The sequence below is a fragment of the Diabrotica virgifera genome, chromosome 7 (genome assembly GCF_917563875.1).
Source record: "Diabrotica virgifera virgifera chromosome 7, PGI_DIABVI_V3a".
In the NCBI taxonomy this organism is placed as follows: domain Eukaryota; kingdom Metazoa; phylum Arthropoda; class Insecta; order Coleoptera; family Chrysomelidae; genus Diabrotica; species Diabrotica virgifera.
The window spans coordinates 150,920,466-150,939,844 of record NC_065449.1 but is presented as its reverse complement, the minus strand read 5'-3'; the positions used below and the strand labels follow the sequence as shown (position 1 = coordinate 150,939,844).

General features: G+C 33.3%; 2 protein-coding genes across 2 annotated transcripts; both read left to right on the top strand.

Moving 5' to 3' along the window:
- The first annotated feature begins 286 nt into the window (after positions 1–286).
- LOC114335821 (uncharacterized) lies at positions 287–1,728 on the top strand. The gene is made up of 3 exons (XM_028286111.2): positions 287–490; positions 594–785; positions 1,241–1,728. Exons 1-3 carry the CDS (start codon positions 357–359, stop codon positions 1,599–1,601), a joined length of 687 nt encoding a protein of 228 aa, XP_028141912.1. The 5' UTR covers positions 287–356; the 3' UTR covers positions 1,602–1,728.
- Positions 1,729–5,009: 3,281 nt separating this feature from the next.
- Positions 5,010–18,978, top strand: LOC114335826 (uncharacterized). Its single transcript, XM_050656998.1, has 2 exons — positions 5,010–5,337; positions 18,530–18,978. Exons 1-2 carry the CDS (start codon positions 5,010–5,012, stop codon positions 18,976–18,978), a joined length of 777 nt encoding a protein of 258 aa, XP_050512955.1.
- Positions 18,979–19,379: the final 401 nt, after the last annotated feature.

Genomic DNA, 19,379 nt, shown 5'->3' with positions numbered 1-19,379 from the left:
TATAATCACTTTTTACATCGATTTACATAGTTAAAATCTAATGAAAATGTTCCCGCCCCGAGATGGGGTGGCAACCACCCCCAAGGTTTTAGCGTACAGCGGCATGATATAGAAAATGATCCTTGGACTATTCCTTACGTTCTGTGAAAATTTCAAGTAAATCCATGCTGGACGAAAAAATTGCGAGCCAAAATGCTTCATTTCCTCGACTAACTGTGTGTACTCTGTGTACTCTTGAGACGTAAGTCAAGTCTCCCCACCGCACTCGGAGTAGGCAACCGTAGTAAATGTCAAAAAATTTTGGCGAATTTTTGTAATGTCAGTGTCATTGTTTGCAAGAATAAATTTTTTCAAAAATGGTAAATATATGTTGCGTATTTAATTGTGCTAATAATAGCAAAAATAGTAAATGTAATTTCTATAGATTTCCAATAATTGCACATAAATCAGAGAAAAGAAGAAGATGGATTCGTGCTATTAATAGGAAAAAGTAAGTATTACATAATCTAATTTTGATGCAATTGAAATACTACTTGTAGGCCTATATACATGTAACTATATACTATATATCTAAATTGTTTTTTATTTTTTAGTGGTGACGGTTCAGATTGGACCCCAAAACCTTCAGATCGAATTTGCAGTGCTCATTTCGTGGGAAATAAAAAATCTGAAAATGAACTAAGTCCAAGCTATATTCCTTCTATTTTTCCCTACATTGACGGTACAATAAGTAAGGTTAAGCACCATAGAAAAAAGTGTTGTAAGCACCAACAGGTTGTAAATAGGTAATAGGACATTTATTTTTGATTTTCTTTTCAATTTTTTATAAATTTGTTTAAGAGGCTACAGTAGCGCATCATCAAAACTGAAAACGCGTTCCAAGATTGCGGCTTTAATTTTGAATATTTTCTCGAGATATTTGGCACACATATTCGTAATATAGTAAAGATGAATGGCGGTACATAGCCCAATTTTAGAAATATTTTCACCTATTTTGGATTATTTTTATAAATATTTATATACTTATATTAAAATAGTTTTCTATTACTTTCACTTAGCGCGCCTATGAATATAATATCACAATATTCAGCCTTCCTCTCAGTTATGTCAAACAATCCCGACTCACTGTTGCCAAAGTTTCGCAGAACTTTCGAAAAAAGGTGTGGTACTATATCCCGAAGTAATATTGATGACGCGCTACTGTTGGCTCTTAAAAAGTTATATAAAAATTATTTTTTAGGCATGCACGTTTTATCATTAGAAGATATAAGGGAGTGTGTACGAAAAGTAATCAGAATATAGCTTCTGAATACCAAGATAATAAAGGTGCTGATGTGATTGTTAATATGAGAGAAAAACAAGCAAAAAGGGAAACAATAGATGCAGTCGTTGATAATAAAATGGAAGTATCACGAATTTTAACAGCAGAGAAAGAATGTCAGGTGACCATTTTAAATAATACTTCTGATGCCGATGAAGGAAAGTCTTTTACCTGCAACAGATTTATGTACATTCCAGATAGATGTGATGCTGAAGTGCAAACCGATATATACGAATATAAAAAAATAGTAAAGACAAATATTGTGATATGCTGGAAATGACTTTTGATGTTTATCAAGCCAATGCGATTAGCCAATGATCCATGTAAAAAACACTTAGCAGGATTTTCATCGAATAATAAAAAAAACAGTCCTTGCCGGAGTATCACTAAATAATTTTAAATTTTTACTGTCCAGCATATCAGTGATATCAAATAAATATATTGTTTAAAGAGAAAATCGACTTTTGATATTTTTATTTATTATTTTTTTGTGTAATTATGTTTATTTACAATCTACATCATTAAAAGAGTATTAAGTAAATTTGTTCCATGTTTTTGGGCATGAAGAAGAGACTTCCAATGATGTCTCATCTTATTCTATTTATGTTTAAGTTTTAAAGTAGGTTCTGAGATCAGGTTCTATCTAGTCTCGTTGTGGCAGGGCCATTATAGAATAATTCCCGTACTAACTCATTTTCATGGTGAATGGTACGCTCATTTTGTGACTCCGTGGCTAGATGGATTTCTTCTCTGATGAAAGCTATATTTAAGTATTCGTGAAGTGTTTGATTACTTACGTACCATGGTGCATTCACTATTGATCTTAGAACTTTAGATTTAAATCTTTGGATGATATTCAGTGATGTTGACTTGGCACAGCTCCAGAGCTGTAGTCCATAGTACCAAATAGGTTTGAGTATTGCTTTGTACAGAAGAATTTTGTTTTGGATGTTGAGTTTTGATCTGCGCCCAAGGAGCCAATACATTTGCCGGAATTTCAAGTCTAGCTCTCTTCTTTTTGTCTGGATATATTTCTTCCAAGTAAGACTTTAGTCAAGATGGAGGCCAAGGTATTTAGCGTCTGTTACTGTTGGTATTCGTACATTTTCCATTCTTACAGGTGGGCATGAGTTGTGGCGGTTGTAAACGTTATTTGAGATGATTTTGTTTTGTATAATTTTGTTCGCCATTTTGTGTACCATTCACTGAGTATGTCAAGATGGTGTTGCAGGTCTTATTGTATGGAATCCTCATTTACAGCTAGTATTGCTACGTCATCAGCAAAGGAAGCGATCGTAGTATTATGAGACTCTGATATATCGGCTGTGTAAAGTGAGAAAAGCAGCAGCCCGAGAACACTACCTTGCGGAACTCCGGAGTTAATAGGACAGAGGCTGGATTGTTGGTCTTTGAATTTTACAGAGAAGTATCTATTTGATAAGTAGGATTTGATTAGGAAGAAATAGTTACTAGATAGTTTTAATTTTACTTTGTAAAGCAGACCTCTGTGCCAAACTTTGTCAAACGCTTGTGAGATATCTAGGAATACAGCGTTGCAGTATTTTCTTTCTTCGAGAGTTTTTGATATTTCATTTACTATTCGATGGACTTGTTGTATAGTAGAGTGATTTTCCCGAAAACCAAACTGATGTTCTGGTAGTAATGTTAGGAATTCATGATCTGTGTTTAAACCCTAGCTTAGCTTTAAAAACATTGTCCAGTGCGACGCTTAGCAACGGGAGTTGATTAAAAGTTTTTTTTTTTTAAATGGTTTGGCAGAGCCAATTAGTCAGACTTGTTTCTGATTGATTTCAGATTCATAGATTGATTAAAAGTTGTAAGAAGATACAGACGTATTTTTTTATTGCTCTGCGAATGTATTACTCCAATTATTTATTTTACAATCGAAAGTTAACAACAAAAAGTCTAATTATAAATCATAAACATTGGTCCTTCGAGAAGAATCACTAGCAGCCATACAAAAAATCTACAGTTTTGACAATAAATCAAAACGTCAATAATATAGGATACCTAGTTCCGAACTTAAGCTAAACTCAGTTTTATTAAATTTTTTTGCTAACTGGTAATAAAACATTTTAACATTCCTAAATTTAAATAACATAAAAGTTTCAAGTAAGAGATCCATTTATATTTTTCTAATATTACTGTTTTTTGACATTTGTCATAATAATTATAAATCATAAAGATTCATTCATATTTTTCTAAAAACATTACTGTTTTTTTGACATTTGTCATGATCATAAATCATAATGGCTCCATCCTTGCTGAAACTTAGAGGATCGATTAAACAAAAACAAACATTATATCAGCAGTTCGTTAATTCATTTTTTAAAGATATTAAATATGAAAATGCAGATTTTAACTACTCACAATTAGGTAACGCCCAAATTATCGAATTTAAAGACCGTTTCGAAAGGTATAATGAGCTTTTAAAGGAATTTGACAAAATTAACTCGCAATTAGAATCAGAAAGCGATCATGATGATTTGTTAAAACATTATAATGAGCGAAAATAATTTGAGGACATAAATTATGCGCAACGTAGTAAATGCAAGGAATTTTTAAATTCATATGACAAATTTATTAATCATGACACTTGTTCGAAACTCTCACAAAATATTCACAAAATTCAAAGAAGTACGTTCCTTATTTATATTATTGTACATATGCGGCATTTCCCATCTCTAGTGACGTCAAAAATATGATTCTGTCACGTAAAGCAAAAACTTAAAAACGTCAAAGTGACAATATAAAAAAAATTCATCTCCCGTAATTAGCAGATCATCTCGTTCAAGAAAGAAATTAGAAAAATAACCCCAAAAGAGACAAATATTTGTGTTTCTCTCCACATAATAATATAAAGGATAATTAAATAGAAGATACAAATACCCAGAGTCTCTCCCGTTAAGTATTTAGTAATCGTAAATTTGGTCATCTGATTCGTAGCAAAATTTGAGTGGAAATTCTCGTCATACCTAGGCAAGTGGTATTAAGTTGGAGGTAAGGACATTATTTATATTTATGAGCTCATAATATAAAGACATATCGGTCAACGGACTATTTTAGTGCGCGGAACATTTATGTAAGTTTAGATACAATACCGTAGTTTTTCTCGTAGTTTTCGTTCGGACATTTTCATTAGATTTAGTTTATAAAATCTGTCATTTTTGTTTACTGTTCATAATTATTTATTTTTAGGTACATATTATTTTATTTATACGTATATATCTTCTTCTTGTTTTTCATACAGAGGAAGAATTATTTATATATGTATATATTTTTCACTTCTCTTTAATTTCATTGTTTGATTTAGAATAAATGTGTTAAATTCTTATCTTATCATAATTCATTGCTCTAAATTTATCCTTTTGGAAGCAGTCTCGCTGGTACTTTTAGTGGTATCAGCTAATTACCTTTCTCAGCGAACCAGCACCTATAGAACCTGAGATTGGAACAATTTCATTAAAGTGGGGTCTATTTACCAGCCTCATAACATGGTCCTTCGAGACGGATCTGAATAGATATTGGTGATTTGCTTATTTTGCTATTAATTTAACTCATTAAAGATCATATTAATTTTTCTCTCTCATTTTATTAAGTTTCTTTGTTTCTCTTATTATAAATTAACACATTTATTCTAAAGAAGGTACTTCTCTGAACTTTAAGAATGGATATTAAAACGGCCAAGGAAAATTGCAAATCCGCGAAAGCGTCTATGACCAGAATTCAGAAATGGGTTAATAGTAAATTAAACTCGGAAACTAATTTATTCATTGTAGAAAATAAAATGTCACTGTTAAAAGATGGCTTTGATAAATTTTCGGTAAATCAAGATATAATAGATTTAGCTACACCTGACACACAAGAACCTGTGGACAGGTCCCTTCAGGAGGATTTGTTTTCTGAGTTATCAGCTCGTCTAGCTGAGAAGATGAATCCTCAGAAGCACAGAGCCGTAATAGATTCAACTCAAGTACTAGTCAATAATAAGACAAGTACGGCACCTAGTGTAAAGTTACCCAATATTTCTATTCAATATTTCTCTGGTGACCCTAGTCAATGGTCAAATTTTTTCGATTTATTTTCTGCCCTTATTATAAATAATAATGAAATTACCGATGTACAACGATTTATTTATTTAAAGTCATATCTTAAAGGTGAAGCTCTCAAAATGATTAATAATATAACAGTTTCGAATGATAACTTTCATATAGCTTTAAAAACTTTGAAAGATAGATATTCAAATAAATATAATATTATAAAAGCATTATTAAACGAATTACTCGATATTAAGTCTCTTAATAGTAATGCAAGCCATATTCATGTACGCGAATTTTATATTCAGATAAAAAATACGTTGCAAGCTATAAATAATTTAACTCTCTCTGACTCTGAATTATTGCAATTGATTTTGATTAATTTTATTGATAGACATTTAGACTTTGGTACACGTAGGTTTATAGAATTTGAAAGAAAAGGCGAAAAAATAGACTCTCTTGATGAATACCTTAACTTTATAGATGAAAGATGTTCTCACCTAGAGAATCTAAACGTTAAAGAAAGGAATAAATCTCATTATAGAAAGGAGGAAACACAGGCCTCGTTTCATACAATGGTGGTAAATCGTAAAGCTAGTCCATCTTCGGGATATGTCAATAAATGCTCATTTTGCAATAATACGGGTCACAAAATTTACGCTTGTCACGCATATCAAGCACTCTCAATTCAAGATAGGTTGTCTTTTGTGAAACGATCGAAGCTTTGTATAAATTGTCTAGGACATTCTCATCTAATTGCTAATTGTACTTCGTCTCAGTTATGTGTTTTATGTCATAAAAAACATCATTCGTCCCTGCACCATTCGTCCAACAGTGAAGGCAACAGGAATATGGGAAGTAGAAGAGGCTTCGCTGATGCATCCAGAGGACAATCTCCTACAGTTTCAGCTGACAGTCAGGTACAACGGAGTGCTACTATTTTAAATGACAATAGAGAAAATGATATTTCTCGAGCAGCGCTAGCTGTTAGCAGACCTCTAGTACAAAAGGGCTCTATTCTATTGGCCACATGTAAAGTAAAAATAGCAGATGCATTTGGCAATTATATCTCGTGTAAAATGCTGATCGATACGGCTAGTCAGCTATCCTTGATAAAGAGTAGCTTAGTAGAAAGACTAGGTTTTCAAACGTACGCAAACACAACTAGTGTTCTAGGAGTAGGGTCTCGGGTAGCTAAATCAACAGAAATGGTTGATCTCGTAGTTTATTCAAGTAATACAAAGAATAGTTTAAATATTAATTGTGCAGTATTAGAAAATATCACTTGTGAGTTACCTCAGGTAGAGATTGATATATCCAAGCTCAATATTCCTCTCGAGTATAGATTAGCTGATGATGAGTTTCACGTTAGGTCAGAAATTTCTATTCTCCTCGGCGCAGATTTCCGTTATAAACTTTTCTCGGATGGCATATTTCACCTAGGTAAAGGACTCCCGACTCTTCAAAATACCTTGTTCGGTTGGATTGTTGGTGGTTCTGTTGATAGAAAATATCATCGCCACAAGGATTCTACTAATCCTCGAAATTTGGGTCTAGTGAGTTATGCATCTTGTGAAGAACAGGACCGACATGTATCGTTGCTAGTGTCAGAAGGAAATGATGAAAGCCTTAACACTCTCGTGGAAAGATTTTGGAAGGTTGAAGAGATACCGATAATCCATACACCCGGGTCTGAAGCTGAAATGGCTGAGCGTATATTTAAAGAAACAACCAAGATATTGCCGGATGGCAGGTATCAAATCTCTATACCCTTTAGTTCTCAAAATGCGACGTCTAAACTAGGCGACTCTTATAGAATTGCGCAGAAAAGGTTTTTAAATGTTGAAAAAAGGCTGATTGCTAATCCCGAAGTATTTGCCCAATACCATTCTATTATAAATGATCATTTGAAGGTAGGAATTTCACAGATAGTCAAAGATCCTCATCCCGTGGTAGGTAAAGATCAACACTTCATTCCTCATTTTAATGTTTCGAAACGCAAAGCGGACGGTAGTATAGGTATTCGTGTGGTTTACGATGGTTCTTGTCCGACTTCTAACGGCATTGCTTTAAATGAAGTAATGTTAAATGGTGGCAATTTGCAGCCGTCATTGTTTTCAATTATATGTCGTTTCAGGATGTTTAAGTACGTTCTTACTGCCGATTTAAGTAACATGTATATGAACATTGCCATTGATCCCACACAACACGCATTATTGCGCATAATATGGCGCAATGATACCTCGGACCCATTGCAGATAATTGAGTATAAAAGGTTGTTATATGGGTTAAAATGCAGTTCATACATTAGTCAAAGAGTTTTAAAAAATATAGCGGACAATGCCCATGAAATGCCCTTTGCTACCAATGCAATTCTAAATCAGACATACATAGACGATATTTTAGCCGGTACCCAAACGTTAGGTGACTTGCAAGTGTTGTATGAACAATTGTCGTCTGTTCTGAATGCAGCCTGTTTTTCTCTTCATAAGTTTAACTCAAATTCATCAGAGTTCTTGATGTTTAACAATCTGGTAGCTCGCGATAATGTAGAAATTCACACTAACGAATCTCAAAATAGTAAAGTGTTAGGACTGCATTGGAATCCGCAAGAAGATAGTTTTTATTTTTCTAGTCCTCGTCTTCTAGTTGAAGGTAAGCTTACTAAACGTCGCATATTGTCAATAGTAAGTCAGTGTTTTGATCCAATAGGCATCATTAACCCATTCGTTTTAAAGGGAAAGCTGTTAATGCAAAAATTGTGGAAACTGAAAATTGGATGGGATGACGTCATTACGGACGATTCCATCATTAAGGAGTGGTTAAGGTTGGTCAATGGCTTTGAATCATTGAATATGTGTAGAATTCCGAGATGGTATTTTCATGAACAGTTAATACGAGAACAGGAGCTTCATATTTTCTCAGACGCCAGCAAGGATGCTTATAGTACATGTGCTTATATAAGATCCCTTTATCTAGATGGATCAGTCTCGTCAAGTTTGGTCGCAGCAAAATCTCGGGTAGCTCCTGTATAAATATCTTGGGTGGACTGTATTATTGTTGTGGTTCTAATAAAAGGAATGTATCTTCAATTTATTACATTTATTCTTCTAAAATACAAAATGCTTTTCGTTGGTGTACGTAATGAAATTTAATTTTTGGATCTTGTCATTCTGACAATCGGCAACTTACTAAATATCAGAAAATATGTCATTGCCACCTTATTTAGAATTAAACAAATTATGTATTAAGTTTTAACATAGCCCCCACCTTGAAGGGAACCTTCAAATAATAATAATATTAATGTAATATAAAACACAACAAAATTAACTACATTACACATGTGAGTCCTGTAATGGTAGTAAAGAGAGGTCTCTAATAGATCGTTTTAAAACACCATTGGACGTCCGAACTTCCGCTACCCTAGAGATATTGTCTTTTCCAAAAAAAAAAAATTTTAACACTCGTCCAATGTTCCATCGGAAAGACGGTAACTGGCTATTCTTGATGAGGACAAAACTGTCCACTATTATTGAAGATGCAGGTTCGTTCCATTTATACTGCTTGTGTAGTTGAGTGACATAGTCTTTTGAAAACCGATTACAGATTGTTGCTTCAGTTGTTGCACAAATTGAAGTCTAGATAGTCGGTTAGATGGAACTTCTTGAAAATCAGCATCAGGAGGGTCTGTGATGATCCGTCCAATAAGAAAATGTGAAGGAGTTAGAGGATTTAGGTCAGGAGGATCATTGGATAATGCAAATAACGGCCTGCAATTTAATATTCCTTCAATTTGAATTAATAGTGTATTAAACTCTTCATATGTCAATATTGCATCTTTCAAAATTCTTTTAAAATGAAATTTTGTACTTTTGACAGCAGCCTCCCATAGGCCACCAAAATTGGGAGAGTATGGAGGTATAAAATGCCAGATGAAACCCTGATTTGCTGCAAAATCTAAAACAACACCTTGATGCTGTTGTAAAAATTGACCCAACTCCTTAAGTTCATTGTAGGCACCTATAAAAGTAGTACCGTTATCTGAGTATATATTTGAAGGCATACCTCGTCTTGAAATAAATCTACGTACATGCCACAAAATTTTCACTCGTTAAATTTGAAACTAATTCAAGATGTATTGACTTGGTTGAAAAACATACAAAAACACATATATAGCATTTGGTAATTAGTTTACCTCTTCCCTTTCTATCTGCAATTGAAAATGGACCAGCATAATCTATACCACTATGCTGAAAGGGAAATGATTGCAAAACACGTTTGTCAGGTAAGTTAGACATGAGTGCTGTACAGAGAGTAGGCTTTTCCTTAAAGCATATCATATAGTCTTTTATAAACCTTTTAGCTAGTAGATTTTTTGCTCCTCTTATCCAATATTTTTGTCTAATAGAAGACAAAAGTGATTGAGTTCCTGCGTGTAAGAGTGTATTTTGTTTGTGTTTAATTATGAGGTGTGATAATGGATGCTTTGAACATAATAATTTTGGATGTTTTATGTCAAAGTTAAGCAAAGTAAAACGTAACCTGCCTCCTACACGCAAGACACCAACCTCATCAATAAAAAGTTGCAATGAACGTATTTTATAATGCTTTGGTAATTGTTTATTGGTATTTAGAATGTGAATAATATCATAAAATGACTCAATTTAGGCTGATTTATTAAGTTTCATTGTAACACTATTGAGTTTACTTGCATTAAGAGTTCCTTTATTTATAGAAATCTTTTGTAGTTTGTTAAGGTTTTTTAATTGAACATAAAATTCATGCCAAGTTTTCCACAAGTTTTTAGGAATATGTTCATCCCATAGTAATTCTTTAGACCATAACTCTTGAATAATAATTCTTGCTATTATAATACATGAGCTAAGCAATCCTAATCGATCATAAATTTTGGAAATATAAGATAGAATAATTGTTCTTTTTGTAACATGGTCTGAAGGTGTAATAAACAAATCTGGTTGACTAAGCCACTGAATGCCTAAAGTTTTAGATGATTCATTTTCTCCTAACATGAGAATTGAGTTGAAAACATTGTTGTCTGCAAGTTCATTTAACAAAGACTGTGAATTAGAAATCCACTTTCGAAGTTGAAAATGGCCCGAATTTAAAATAGAACAAATTTGTTGACACAGAAGTTTAAGTGTTTGAAGCTCCTTGGCACCAGTTAATAGATCGTTTACATAGAAGTCCTTTAAAACAATTTTGGAAGAAAGTGGGTATTTATTTGAATGATCAATACCTAACTGATTTAAACATCGTATGGCTAGATATGGAGCAGCTGAAGTGCCATATGTGACTGTACTTAACTGCAAAACCTGAAGTTCTCTCTCTGGATCATCTCTCCAGATAATTCTTTGTAGTGATTCATGTTCAGGGATCATTTGAATTTGTCCATATATTTTGCTGACATCTGCTGAAACTGCGTAAATGTATTGTTTGAATTTGATTAAAATAGGAAATATATTACTTTGGATCTTAGGACCCACATATTGTATATCCTTAAGAGACAAACCACTAGTAGTTTTACAGCTTCCATCGAAAACTACTTTTAGTTTAGTAGTGAGACTTGATTCTTTGTATACACTATGATGAAGAAAGTAATAGGTTTGAAATTGTGTATCAATAGTCCTTGTAACATTGAATAATTGACCAAATTCTTGATATCCATCAATAAATTGCTTGTATAAGTATTTTAACTTTGGATTGGTTGTGAGTATTTTTTCGAGAAAATAGAAGCGTTTTACCGCAGTATCAAAGAAATTGCCTAATATTTCTGGAGGATATTTAAATGGCAATTTAACAATGAATTGTCCATTGGGAGCTTTAGATGTAGTATTTAAGAATAATTGTTTACTTTCAATATAATCTTGTGATAAAAAGTTACTTTCAGGAATTTTTTCTAATTCCCAAAACCTTTTTAATTGCTCATCTAAACTTTCAATAACAGAAAAATTGAAAATGTGTTGACTTGAAATGGGTTTTGATATTGGTGCTAAGCCTGCTACTGTCCAACATAGCATTGTATTTTGTAAAATTGGTAAGTTTTTCCCTAATTTTATTTGGCCTTTTGATAGCAAAAACCAAAATTCACTAGCTCCAATTAGTATGTCTATGCATACTGGCTCATAATGAGACGGATCTGACAATTTAATATTTTCAGGAATGCGCCACAGAGAATTGTTTAAGACATATGATGGAGTAGCAGTGCTAATACTTGGTACTACTGGACAGTTCAAAATTGCAGAAAACTGTTTATTGCTTGAAATTATATTGATGCTGCTTTTTTTATGAGTAATGCTTTCAGATTGGTTAATACCGATAATTGGAATATGTCTATTGATCAATGGAATATTAATTTTTTGACAAAAAGGCTCAGTGAATAAATTTGATTGTGCACCACTGTCTAAAATTGCTCTAGCTTTATGAAAATTGTTGTATTTATCCTTACCTTGAAATGTTACAGTAGGCAGCAAAACTTGTGTAACTGGAATCTTATTTTCAACTAATAAATTTGTTTGACTAGTAGATGGCTCTAAAATTATTGTTGATTTAATTTGAGAATCAATGTGCAGCAATGTACTATGCTTTTTTGAACATTTTTTACAATTATCTAGTCTACACTGATCTTTGGTATGGCTTATATTTGATTTTATTTTTGGTAAAAAGTTATTTTTTATATAGTCAAAAGATTGATTTGAATTGGGGAAAGTTGTACCATTAGTAACATTAATTGCATTTTTATTCACATAGTTCATTAATATTGCCATAGCATCAAAAAATGATGTTTTAAATTGCTTTCGTGTTTCATAATGAGTCTCTAGATCTGTTTCATCACATTTCTCCTCTATAGTTCTCTGAAGTTGATTAAACTCTTGTAATAAATCATTGTAACCAGTTAACCTGTATTCTACATCTGAAATAGTAGGCAAATTGGTATCTATACTTGTAGCAAATTCATTTAACATTGCTAGTTCTTGAGTCAATGAATTTCTGTTTCTTATTAATTGTTTAATAGACATATTAATAATCAAAATGGAAATATAGGCTAAATAGAAATTGTAATCTAGCAATGGTTTGACAAAGGTATAAATAGACCTTTGACAATAATTGTATTTGTATTGTAACAGAGGTAATATCGTATCTACCTCGTAATCCTCGTATAATCGTACCTCGTAATATAGAAATGGTAAATTGGCAATTGATTGAAAACAGGTATAAATAGACCTGTTAAAATTGTAATCTAGCAATGGTTTGACAAAGGTATAAATAGACCTTTGACAATAATTGTATTTGTATTGTTATAGAGGTAATATCGTATCTACCTCGTAATCCTCGTATAATCGTACCTCGTAATATAGAAATGGTAAATTGGCAATTGATTAAAAACAGGTATAAGTAGACCTGTTAAAATTGAACTTATATTGAACTTGAAACTTGAACTTGAACTTATGGAAATAGTATCCCAAGTGTAATTATTGTGCAATGGTAAATGGACACATTATTTCATCAAAAATAATTGTATTTTACTTGAAAATTGTATCAATTTTGAAATAATAGGAAAAAATGCAATATTGACCTAGAAATGTACACCAACGTTAAATGAAATCAGTTCCAAGTTCTAAGTAACTGGAACTGTTATCGAAATGTCAATTTGACAAATATTCAAAAATAGATATTCTAAATGACTTCAAAATAATCGTTTTAAAGTTGAAAAAAGGGGGTAATCAAAATAATGTAAAACTGCAAACCCTTAATTACAGTAATATGATCAGAAAATAGTTTAAAAGGATATCTTCGTGTTATAATTTTAATAGCGTTCTTGAACTGTAATTTATAGTTGACCAATTCGTTTGTAGACTGAATGTCACCTCTTTGTGTAATAATTTCTCTAAATAGTTCACTACTTGACTGGGCCACTGACTGCTACTATAGACTTCGCTTGTGGCTTCTTCTTCAATAGATTGTTGCAATTGATTTTATTGAATATCACCTCTTTGTGTAATAATTTCTTTAAAATTGTTCACTACTTGACTGGGCCACTGACTGCTACTATAGACTTCGCTTGTGGCTTCTTCTTCAATAGATCGTTGCAATTGACTTTCAAAATATGGGGCTCGAATTGGACCAAAAAATATGTATAAATATCTTGGGTGGACTGTATTATTGTTGTGGTTCTAATAAAAGGAATGTATCTTCAATTTATTACATTTATTCTTCTAAAATACAAAATGCTTTTCGTTGGTGTACGTAATGAAATTTAATTTTTGGATCTTGTCATTCTGACAATCGGCAACTTACTAAATATCAGCAAATATGTCATTGCCACCTTATTTAGAATTAAACAAATTATGTATTAAGTTTTAACACTCCTTTAAAGGAAATTACAATTCCTCGATTGGAATTAGCAGGACTAGTGTTAGCTGCTAGGTTATTTGCAACTCTAAAACAGATTTTTGAGAACGGCTTATCCTTTAGCTCATATCACATATATTCAGACAGCATGATAGTATTAAGTTGGTTAGCCAGTGATTCGTCTAAATGGAAACAGTATGTTGCGAATAGGGTAGCATTAATTAAGGAATTGACTCCAGAGGTACATTTTCATTATGTACCAGGCTCATGCAATCCCGCGGATATAAATTCTCGAGGTTCCTTTCCTCAGGAACTGTCAAATAATTCTCTGTGGTTTTATGGTCCTTCTTTCTTACAAGAAAGAATTATTGACTATTCAAATTTAAAGTTAATCCTACTAGACTCGTTACCGGAAGAAAAAACGGAACATTCTCGTTCACATCACGTCGCAATAGACGATGTGCTAGACTGGGTTGAATTTTTCTCGCGATTTTCTGAATATGAAAGACTAGTTAAGGCCGTTAGCTATATATTTCGGTTCGTTCATAATGCTCGTTTCAAGGGAAGTAATAGTCGCTTGCAGTCAGGCAAGGTAGTAACCGCGGATGAACGACTAAATGCAGAAAATTTTATCGTTAAAAGTCTCCAAAGAAAATATTTCAAAGCTGAATACAAGGTTCTTTTAGACAATAGCACAAGAAGCTCGTCACGTATTTGGTCTCTATCTCCCTTCATCGATAATTCACGTGGACTTATATTGGTAGGTGGTCGGTTAAGCTCGTCTGAGCTGTCCTTTAACCATAAACATCCAGTTTTGTTGCCAAAGGACGACCATACAGTCTCGCTTTTGATAAAGTCTGTGCATATATCACTCGGACACGCTGGAGTTCAAGCTACTCTAGCTAATATTCGGCAACGGTTTTGGGTAATAAACGGTTTAAATGAGGTCAAGAAGGATATTCACCGATGTATTCTTTGTCATAGATTTCGAGCAAAATTTGCTACTCAAATGATGGCCGGTATGCACAAGGACCGAGTTCAAATTTGTAGACCATTTTCTAAAGTTAGTGTCGACTATGCCGGTTACTTTTTGTTAAAAACCTCTAAATTACGAAAGGCCGCTACTGAAAAGTGCTATATCGCCGTATTTGTTTGTATGGTGACAAAGGCTACACATCTCGAGGTTGTTACCAGCTTGTCAACCGATGCCTATCTAATGGCATTGAAAAGGTTTATAGCACGTAGAGGCAATCCTGCCCTTATATGGAGTGATAATGGTACAAATTTTTCTGGTGCAAGTAACAGATTCGTTGAATTGCACCACTTTTTTGCAAATAATGCAAACTCTAATTGCATCTTGGATTTCTGTGCAACAAATAGAATAGAATTTAAATTTATAGTACCTAAGGCACCACATTGGGCAGGTCTTCAAGAAGCCGCCGTAAAAAGCACGAAACGGCATTTATACCGAATAATGAAAAATCTCACAGTTACATATGAAGTTTTCTCTACAATCGTGACCCAAATAGAAGGAATTTTAAATTCGCGTCCTCTCTCCCCACTTTCTGAGGACCCAAATGATTATGGCTGCCTTACCCCTGGGCATTTTCTTATCGGAACTGCATTAACTGCTCATCCGGAAAAAGATCTCTCGCAACATAATTCGAATAGGTTGAATATATATCAGAAAATTTGTCAAGCTCGACAACTCTTTTGGAAAAGGTGGAAGTTAGAGTATCTTCATCAACTGCAACATCGACCTAAATGGTGTAAACCTGTTAAAAATATACAGATTAATGATCTAGTTATCTTACGCGACGACGATTCGCCTCCCCTTTGTTGGCCACTTGGACGTGTGATTGAGACATATCCCGGTAAGGATGGATTAGTCCGATCTATTAAAGTTAAAACTTCATCCGGGGAGTATGTTAGGCCCATTACACGTGTTTCACTTCTCCCGATTGATGATTCCAAACTCATGGAAGTTGGAATGCCATAGCCCAGGACATGATAGTCCAGTCATATTAGTGATAGAGGTAATAAGATTCAATTTTAGATTTTAGCATTGTTACACAGTAGTATAAGATTTAGTTTACGGTTACATTCTGATCCATCTGGGATCTGGTCCTTCGAGATTTTTTTTGTTCTTGTTTTTTAGCTTATTAATTTATTTAGACATTTTGACAAGACATCGCCTTGTCAAGGCCGGCCAATATGTTCGAAACTCTCACAAAATATTCACAAAATTCAAAGAAGTACGTTCCTTATTTATATTATTGTACATATGCGGCATTTCCCATCTCTAGTGACGTCAAAAATATGATTCTGTCACGTAAAGCAAAAACCCAAAAACGTCAAAGCGACAATATAAAAAAAATTCATCTCCCGTAATTAGCAGATCATCTCGTTCAAGAAAGAAATTAGAAAAATAACCCCAAAAGAGACAAATATTTGTGTTTCTCTCCACATAATAATATAAAGGATAATTAAATAGAAAATACAAATACCCAGAGTCTCTCCCGTTAAGTATTTAGTAATCGTAAATTTGGTCATCTGATTCGTAGCAAAATTTGAGTGGAAATTCTCGTCATACCTAGGCAAGTGGTATTAAGTTGGAGGTAAGGACATTATTTATATTTATGAGCTCATAATATAAAGACATATCGGTCAACGGACTATTTTAGTGCGCGGAACATTTATGTAAGTTTAGATACAATACCGTAGTTTTTCTCGTAGTTTTCGTTCGGACATTTTCATTAGATTTAGTTTATAAAATCTGTCATTTTTGTTTACTGTTCATAATTATTTATTTTTAGGTACATATTATTTTATTTATACGTATATATCTTCTTCTTCTTTTTCATACAGAGGAAGAATTATTTATATATGTATATATTTTTCACTTCTCTTTAATTTCATTGTTTGATTTAGAATAAATGTGTTAAATTCTTATCTTATCATAATTCATTGCTCTAAATTTATCCCTTTTGGAAGCAGTCTCGCTGGTACTTTTAGTGGTATCAGCTAATTACCTTTCTCAGCGAACCAGCACCTATAGAACCTGAGATTGGAACAATTTCATTAAAGTGGGGTCTATTTACCAGCCTCATAACAACACTGTTTTAAACTATTCTCAAGAATCATCCAATTTATCGAACGTAACGAGTATACAGGGTTTTCAAAATAACCTTAAATTCCCGGAAATAAAATTGCCTTCATATTCAGGGGACTATAGCTCCTGGGTTGAATACAGGAACACCTTTGACGCGTTAATTAATTAAAATTCTATGTTAGACGACATTCAAAAGTTTCATTATCTGGGTTCTTCTTTAGAAGGAGGGGCAGGTCAAATAATTCGCGCTTTAGAATTTTCAGCAGTTAATTATAAGGCAGCATGGGACGCTCTATTAGAAAGATATAACAACGAAAGTGACCTTGTATACAATCATGTAAAATCAATATTTGACATACCGGTAATGACTCATGAATCAGCAGCAGACCTTCGAAAGTTACTTGATATTACTTCTAGACATCTTAGATCATTAAATACATTGGGTCAACCGACTGATTCTTGGGACACACTATTAGTTTATCTATTGAGCCAAAAATTAGACAAACGAACAGCCCGCGAGTGAGAAGAAAGGCGAATAAAATGTTCGCGAAAAACCAATAGTCTAGGAAGGGAGCAATCAAATGTATTACCAAGTTTTAATGAATTCAAGTTATATCTTCAACAAAAGGCAGATTTTCTTGAAACAGTAGCATTAACCAGCGACACAAAAGGTGTCAAATCGAAAGTACCTGCTTCTCGTGCAATATGTCAAACCAACGTGTCTAACTCGGTTTCTTCTTCAAATGAAAATAAACTTTGTACCTTTTGCAATGAAAATACACATTTTATTCAAAATTGTTCACAATTCTTAAGACTTTCTGTCAATGACAGAATTGCAAAGGTCAAATCTCTTAAGCTTTGCACAAATTGCTTAAGGAGTAATCATATTTACAAGTTTTGCTATGCAGGCAAGTGCAAAATATGCAATTCAAAGCACAATAGTTTATTGCACTTCAATAACAAGGCTGATGGACAGACATCACCACAAGGTGAAAATTCTTCAAATAATTCAACAGCACATACTACAATCCATATACCAAATGACGAAAACACAATTTGTCAGTTTTCTAACGCATCTGAAAATAGTTATGTATTTCTGTCAACTACTGCTTTGGTTCAAATATGAGATAAAGCTGGGAAACCACATTTACTCAGAGCGTTATTAGACTATACATCTCAATCAAACTTCATTACAGAAGAATGCTGCAAACTCTTAGGTTTAGAACAAACTTGGAAAAAGGTGCAATGCAAAAATAAAATCTGTACGTACAGATTTTCAAGTTGACTTATCATTTTTAGTTATACCGACAATCAACGAATGTCTTCCAAGTCAGCCTATCAACGCTTCGAAACTTAATATCCCTAACCATCTTCAACTTGCAGATCCTACATTTCACAAAATGGAAAAAGTCGATATTCTGTTAGGTGCTGGAATATTCTTTAATCTTCTCAGTGCTGGTCAAATTTGTTTAGGTCCTATAGGGTCTTTAGTCATGCAAAAAACACTTCTGGGGTGGATCATTTCAGGTCCTATTCCAAGTACTTCATCTAACCAAATTTTATGCAAGTTTGTTTCCAATGAGGTTACAAATAATGATTTTCAGAGTAAGCTCAAAACTTTCTGGGAGATTTAAGAGCCTTCTTATAAATCTAAAACTCTATCCGAAGATGATAAGGAATGTGAGGAAATATTTCAAAGAACTACAAAACGAGATTCTGATGGCAGACTTATTGTCACTATACCTTTAAAGAAGCCTGTATCTCTTTTAGGAGAATCTAAAGATGCAGCATTAAAACGTTTAAATGGTCTCGAAACTAGACTTCGAAAAAACGCTAATCTTTCAAATCTTTATCGAACGTTTACGCAAGAACACATGTCTGTTGGTCACATGTCGACAATATATAACAATCAAGAAATTAATCAAATATCTTACTACATGCCTCATTATGGTATGATCAATAAGCAAAACCAAACTACCAAATTAAGAGTAGTATTTGATGCTTCGGCACCTACCAGTACAGGTGTATCATTCAATCAACTTCAATATGTTGGCCCAACCATTCAAGACGACCTTGTCGCAATTATTCAAAAGCTGTGGGCAACGAAAGTAACTTGAAATAAATCATTACCAATGGAGCTAGATTACAAGTGGCGAAATTTTCGTACACAACTGCAATATTTAAACCATATCAATGCTCCTAGATTTATCACAATTCCTGATCCAGTTGACATACAACTCCATGGCTTTTCAGATGCTTCTATTGAAGCTTATGGAGCCTGCATTTATATTAGAAGTGTGAACTCTACAGGTCAAGTTAAAGTAAACTTACTTTTTGCAAAATCACGAGTTTCTCCTCTAAAATCTATAACAATCTCGAGGCTAGAATTATGCGGTGCACTCGTTTTATCTCAATTAGTAGCAAAGGTACAATCTTCCCTTAACTTGCAATATTCCAAGATTTATCTATGGTCGGATTCTAGTATCTGTCTTTCTTGAATCAAAACTAGTGTGTCTCA

What these genes read in the sequence shown, in the direction of transcription:
- LOC114335821 (XM_028286111.2), top strand. Translation starts at nt 357, where the DNA reads ATGGTAAATATATGTTGCGTATTTAATTGTGCTAATAATAGCAAAAAT. An exon ending in CGTGCTATTAATAGGAAAAA is followed by an intron (nt 491 to 593) that starts GTAAGTATTACA and finishes TTTATTTTTTAG; the next exon opens with TGGTGACGGTTCAGATTGGA. An exon ending in CACCAACAGGTTGTAAATAG is followed by an intron (nt 786 to 1,240) that starts GTAATAGGACAT and finishes ATTATTTTTTAG; the next exon opens with GCATGCACGTTTTATCATTA.
- LOC114335826 (XM_050656998.1), top strand. Translation starts at nt 5,010, where the DNA reads ATGGATATTAAAACGGCCAAGGAAAATTGCAAATCCGCGAAAGCGTCT. An exon ending in ACTAGTCAATAATAAGACAA is followed by an intron (nt 5,338 to 18,529) that starts GTACGGCACCTA and finishes CTCTATCCGAAG; the next exon opens with ATGATAAGGAATGTGAGGAA.